Source organism: Monopterus albus, unplaced genomic scaffold (assembly GCF_001952655.1).
Source record: "Monopterus albus unplaced genomic scaffold, M_albus_1.0 scaffold393.1, whole genome shotgun sequence".
Classification (NCBI taxonomy): Eukaryota; Metazoa; Chordata; class Actinopteri; order Synbranchiformes; family Synbranchidae; genus Monopterus; species Monopterus albus.
Window position 1 is genome coordinate 86,459 of NW_018128273.1, and position 7,205 is coordinate 93,663.

General features: G+C 39.6%; 1 protein-coding gene across 1 annotated transcript in view; it reads right to left on the minus strand.

The window, feature by feature from the left end:
* The window catches only part of celf3a (cugbp, Elav-like family member 3a), a 29,203-nt gene extending 25,419 nt beyond the window's left edge, over positions 1-3,784 (minus strand). The window contains 2 exon segments of the mRNA XM_020586013.1: positions 2,371-2,523; positions 3,298-3,784. Of these exon segments, the coding sequence (XP_020441669.1) occupies positions 2,371-2,515 (145 nt within the window). The 5' untranslated portion in view covers positions 2,516-2,523; positions 3,298-3,784.
* Between the last annotated feature and the right edge of the window lie 3,421 nt (positions 3,785-7,205).

Consider the following 7,205-nt stretch of genomic DNA (forward strand, 5'->3'; position numbering starts at 1 on the left):
AGCCTGGCCGGGCCCCATGAGGGGAGGCCCGGCCACCAGGCGCTCGCATTCAAGCCCCAACCCCGGGCCTGGCTCCAGGGTGGGGCCCCGGCTGTGCCATGCCGGGCAACGTCACGGTCCTTGATTTTAATCTATTCATAAAGGGCTTTTGAACTGCTCTTAGTCTGACCCGTCACCCAGGACCTGTTTGCCTTGGGAGACCCTACCAGGGACATATAGCCCCCGACAACATAGCTCCTAGGATCACTCGGGTACTCAAACCCCTCCACCACAATAAGGTGGCGGTTCAAGGGGGGGTGTTATAAATATGCCATTTGATATACAGTATGTGCTCTGGTTTTATTTAAAAAAAAAACAAAAAACATTTTGGGTCAGCATGTGTTTAAATTGTCTGAAAATGCTTCCACCCTTTAATCAGGTCATCTTTATTGATATGAGTTTAAATCTGCAAGAAACTGAAACAAAAATGAAATAAAATGAACCACAGCAACATTGTTAAACTGTTTTCCCAGTAGCATCAGAGAACTATGGGATTATTACATCATAATACCTTGAGATAATTCAGACACAGGCAGTCTGAACCAGTATTTATCACATATCACAATGTTCAACTAAAATGCATGCAGTCCCACATAATAGAATAGAAAGGCCTTCATTAACCTTTAGGGCTCACACAAATCATGAATATGTAAATGTATGCAGAATAGGTGTGATAGATGTTAGAGGACTGATACCACCTGGTCTATACGTCTCCTGAATGATGTGCTGTTTGTGTGGATTTATAAACGCCTTTGTTTTCTGGGCTCAGATTTGCATTAAAAATGACAGTAAGGATCAGTGTTTAGCCGAGACCACGTTACTGTCTTAGGTCCATCTGTCAAACAGGATTTTGATTGTGTTGAGTTTTCTTCCATATTAGGAGAAGCCTGTTCACCATGTGATGTATGGTATTAGAAATAGTGTGTTTTCAAACTGATTAATATTACCTCATGCAACCAGTAATGGACTGACATAATACTTTTTGTGAGATTGATTTTAGACAACCACACTCACTTTCTGGATTTGCTATTTTGAAAAACTGAGTGCTGGGAAACATTTTACATAAAAATTGTCTAAAAATGTTGTTTTTTTTCTGTGTATTGTTACATTCCAACAGCCTCAAATTACTTGTTTTTCTTGTAGCCTAAAACTGGTAATTGTAGACAAACCTCCCAGCATGCACCAGGTGGTCTCACCAGCATAATTCTCACATTGTGTGTGTTCCATTTGTGTTTAACACTGTGTTAAACAATGTTTTTACTGTTTCCACGTTTTCCATTAATGCAGTTAGCTCCCAGTAAGAGTGTACACGACTAACGTTCAAAAGTGTGTTGGCCGTTAATCCAAGGGCTGGTGGTAGAAAGCGCTGCCTCTTCCTCTTGTCCTCAGTCGAGACATTAACCTCAAATTGCTCTTGTTGAGCAGGCCACAGCGTGCACAGCATGACAGATGGCAATATAATACTGTGCTTGTATATGTTCTGCTAAAACAGTTTCCCCATACTTAAATGAAACCCTTTTATCAGGGAGATAAATGGAATTACATTGATTCAACATCAAAATATTTAGAATGAGTCATTAAAGCTGAGTAAAGGAAACATGAGGCTACAAACTTAACACCAACTGTGTATCAGATTTCCTCTTTGGATCAATGGTGCACTGGGTCATTGGCCTCACATGGTAGACACTCCAGAGGGACAACAGCTAAATGAGTTTAACCTCACTGATATTTACTGAGAATTCAGTCATAAAAGGAGATTATACAGATGGTTGATAAATGAAATTAAAAACCGTCAAAGTGTCTCATTGAGGTGTTAGGCCAACATGTGCCACAAGAGCAGTTTCAGTGCTCCTTGGCATTGACTCGCACAAGAGCAGTTTCAGTGCTCCTTAGCATTGACTCTCCAAGCTTCTGAACGCTACAGGAGGGATGGATACCATTCTTCCAAAAAATATTCCCTCATGTGATGTTTTGTTGATGGTGGTGGAGATGATGTCTAACACTTCACGCCAAAACCTCCCACAGGCGTTCGCCTGGGTTGAGATCTGATGACTGTGAGGGCCATGGCATATGATTCACCTCGTTGTTACTCATCAAACCATTCACCGACCCCTGGTGCCCTATTGATGGGCACTGTAACCCTGGAAGAGATTGCTCATGTATTCAGGCTTTGCCTTTAATTTATTGCCTATCTGTAAGACCAACTAATTACACATTTTGTGCTCTCACCACAATCCTACCACAACATAATAAATGCTAAATCAACATTGATGCTCCCCATAATGTGCACCATGAAACAGAACCTTATAAATGGGAGGTCTGGCTTCTTACCTTTGTGCATCCCTGTGTATTTATCCTTTATCACTGTCAACTCATAGATCTTGCCAAACTGCTCGAAGATGGGCTTCAGGTCCTTCTCCTCCAGGTTTCGGGGTATCTGCCCGATGAAGAGCTTGATTGCATCAGGCTCCTTCATTGAGAAGTCTGGGTAAGAATATTAACACACACAGAGAGTGGGGGCGGTCAGGAGGAGCAGACAGGAGCCCACAGGCTTAAATTCACACTGCACAGGAGGTGCAAACATGAGGCTGAGGATGGAGGTGCAGATGGGAGCTTTCAGTGGGAATGGGAGGGTGAAATAATAGTTGCTACAGCCTCTCGTACATGGAGGTTCTAATCCTCTAGTAGATTTTAAAATCATCAAAGACATACCACCATAAAACACATAAGAAACCACAGTCAAACATCAATTACATGATTATAGAATATTAAATTGATATAGTCATGAAAGAAAATAGGGCCACCTGAACTCACCATTAACTATCACACATACAAGGCAGGAGCTATGACATATTCTATAAAAATAATTCATTTTATTTTAGAAAGATTTGTATGCACTGACATTTTTTTTTTACAGAATTCCTAAACAGTTGAAGCCGCTGTTTTGTGTAGATTTGCATAAAATGCAACATTAATAAATAATTAGGCTCATATCATATAATGTCTTTGCCAATGTAAATATATAAATATAAAAAAAAAAAATACACGTCGTAGTAAACGGTAGTAAACATAATCTCTGCTTGGACCGAATTCGGTCTATTCAAGCCCCCACGGAAACATAACAGTGTGTCTGTCAACACAGCTGGAGACCTGCACTCTTTGTCAAGATGTGGGTGAAAACAACGACCCGAACGCGATTTTACACATTTGACCAAAAACACAAAGCAAGAAAGAGTTTTTTTTTTTTTTTTTACATACCTGTGGTGCTGTTCGTGGCAAAGAATCGGTGTAATCGGTAGATGCCTTTCTTCTCCCCCTCGCTGTTTTTTTTTTAAAGATATTACACCTCAGTTATTCAGTTCATTTGTCTGTGAGAGCGTCTCTGGATCCTCTAATAAGTTAGGCCTGTATCCCCCCCTGTAAAAACACAAGTAACGTCCAGCGACGGTCCTTTATGAGCGTGTTTTTCTGGGTCTGCTTGTTTCCCCCTGCTCTTTCCAGACAGATGCTCCGTTTTGTTTTGTTTTGGGGGATTTTTTCCCTCCAAATAAATGTGACATAAAATAAACAAACCTCTCACTGGCTTCGCTAAATGGTGAGTGCTGAGTTAAATGAATGTTTAGGCTTCCTTCAGTATTCGACAGGGAATTGGCTGTCTGGTTGGTTGTCCTCTCCTCTCCGGGTGTGCGCGCGCGTGTGTGTATGTGTGTGTGCGTGTACTCCTTTGACGTCGTAAGCCGGTGTCTCCCTCCCCGTCCATCTCAGCTCCATCCCTCCCCTGGGCTGCACGAGCCGTGATGTCTGCCGCAAGGGACCGTCACTAAACTAACAGCCCTGTGACAGCCGGGTAGGCCGGAGCAAAAGGAGACAAAATAAACAGCCAGTGCGTTATATAATGTGATGGCGAGCTTTTGTCAAGAAAGCTTAACACCTTAAAGTTAATTTTTTGTTGCTGTTGCATTATTTACTGATTTTATTTCTGTTTAGTTGACTGATATTTTAATCATCAAAAACCAGTGTCTATTTTGATGGAGCAATATGCAAAACAAATATTCTTGTATAAAAATTATTTTTGCATCATCCTATTTTTCCTTCCTTTATCTAATTGCAAAGGTGTCCTGCGTGGCACCCAACAGCACCCATTTGTGGCATTTAAGGCATGTAATTTGGCATGCAACTAACATTTATTTATATATTGTAATTCAGTGATTAACTGTTAAACTATTAATATAAAATATTAGAAAAGAAAATTGTCCATCCCAGAGCCCAACTGTCCAAAGACCAAATATATTATGATTAAAAAAAAAAAAAAAAAACAGAAAAATTTCCCCCTTCCCACTTCAGAAGCTGAAACAAATGATTTTTTTTTCATTGTTGTCATTTTTATTACTATCAAAATAAAAAAAACGTTTTTTGTTAGCCACTAACTGATTGACTAATTACTTCAACTTATCACACTAAGGAGGGCGTTTCTCTGTCTTTTGATGCATCAATCTCAAAGACATATTTTCCTGTAGTAACAATAACTTTATATATTATTTTTGTTTCCCCCACTACTACCTTCTTGTATTACCACCATACTTTGTATCACATTCCCGGGTGGTTAATTGAAACACCCATTTAATGCTCATAATAAAGTGTTATACTGGAGAAATGTAACACCAGCAGGAAGATGAACAGTCAGTTTCAATATAATTCATTTTAATTCAGGCAATGTTTTTTTCACATATTCCAAACAAAATAGAGCAGGGCTGCAGTCAATTTGAGATTCCACTGAACATAAAGATATTCACATAGATCCCATCAGTGTATGTTTGTTAGTTTAAATACAGTTGACATCAACATGAAACCCCACTGGCCGTTTACTGAAAAAGCCACCTTGGTTCCAGTTGCTTCATGCTTTCTACACTGGTTCAATGTGTAATTTGGTGAACATTTAATATAAGAAATGGGTACTTCACTTATCTAAGACAGTGATGCTTGTTATGATACTCAGCTATAAATGTACTCAACCTGGCCTTTATTTATACCCACTACTGTGAGGGGTCAGCAGAGGCTGGACCCAATATAGCTCACATAAGAAAAGGGGTGAAGCCTGGACACATCATCAGTCTCCACATAATATATACTGTCTAAAGAAGTGGGGGGAGTTAAATTCAAATTTACACCAATTTAGACTTGCCTATTAACCTAACATACTGGAAACCAGTGCATGCAGAGGAAAATCACACAACTAGAGGGAAGAGCATGCAAACTCCCCAAAGAAAGAGATCGAACACGTCAAAGGTCAATTTCTGGGTATCTTAAGTCTGTAAAATTCATTGACCACAAAACCGATCCACTGCTAGGGTTTTATATGACTATGACCTATAACACACATTAAAATCATGCTGAAAGACATGTAGATCAAAGGCATATTAAATGTTAGACAATCAAATATTAAGGGAACCGATTTAATCAACAACAAAAGACAGAAGAAAGACGGGGCTGTAAAGAGGTCAGGAGGAGCTTGCTCTGAGGGGGGGGGTTCTCATATTTTTCGCTTTTCATGTGGTCGGTTAAAAAGCTGACGGCCCCTAACAAGCGACGCAAATCCGCCTTTTGTTCTCGCCGTGGAGCTGGCCGTGGTCCTTAAAAGGCTCCACCAGCTCGTCAAACACAATCGGGGCTGCAATATTAGTACTCTGAGAAGAAACATATGTTATTTCTTTAAGTGCATTAGTAAACGCAGGGGCCGTAAATTCACAGTACACACACGCCCTTTAAAAAATCTCAACAGCATGTAAACAATGAGCCCACATGACAGCAAGCTGCACACACCCGCCATGCGCACACGGCGACGCTTCAAAGGAGTCACGATCTGGACCTGTCTGGCTCAATCACAGGCAGCAGCATTACAGTGTTTACTTAAAAAAAACAGCAAACGTGGGGGCACAGCTCTCACTATTGCCACACCATTAATTCCTCCCGACTGCAGAATATCTCGTCGGCTTGACTCTAATGCCATCTGCTATCGGTCACTAAATCCTATCTGCCTTCAACACCAGTACAGTGCAGGCGTGTCAAAGACTTTGATCAGCTGTAAATGGATGATAGTCGTAACTGCGATTCGGAAACGTGATTTGAACCATTTTCACAATGGATGGCATTTTTATTTCAGAGTGTAACCAACAACGACATCTGGTGACGAGCTGCAGACATGGACGCCAATAACGGTGTTCATGTTGCTGCTGTGCTTCAAGTATATATGGCTGTTCAAAAGCTATCCGGGAAATTAAATGTCTTTTGTGCTTTAAAACAGTGGAGGAATATACTGGTTACATATATATATATATGAAAGTAAGAAAACTGGGTAAAATACTCTGAGTAAAATATGACCATGAATAGATTACTGAATGGGTCGGGGGGGGGCCCTAGACCAGAGCTTCTGTATGTTGGTTGTTAAAATCTCAAGCAAATGACTATACAAAGAAATGCAATATGACCAGAAAGAGATGCAAAATAAGTAAAAAGGAGAAGAAAAATGACAAAAAGAAAGCAAAACAGCCACAAAGAGACACATACTGTAACAACAAGGAGACAAAATGACTAAAAGTGTCAAAAAAGAAACACAATGAGTAAAACTGACTGCAAAATGACCAAAAACAGATGCAAAATAAAGACCTCTGGCTAAGACTTGCTCCTAAAAACATATTTTAAAATAAGAAATACACTTTGTTAGTGAAGTCGTTCAATCTGCATTTTGAATAAGAAAGTATAAGGTACATTGCTGAACTACAATTATGAAAAAATAGATTATAGAAAATACGTCAAACTAAATGTGCAATCACAAAGGGCTGGAATATTTCAATGTGCTATAAACTAAAATGAAACCATGTATCTTCAAATTACGTCGATTGTTGATACAACCAAGAAATTAACTCTTCCTTTGTGTGTTGAGAAAATTATCTTAAAGCCTACAGAAAATCTCATTGGACTACATGACAAAAAGGTTTTTCTTATGAAAATAACCTTGGGAGATACATGGTTTTCACAGGACATAAAACAGCTGATGCACATTGGTGTAAGACAATGTAAATGAGCAGACAACACAACCTTGTGTTATTATCATACTTTATTTCATAAAAGCATCAAATTTAATTCACTTTTTTACATATAGAAGGTGA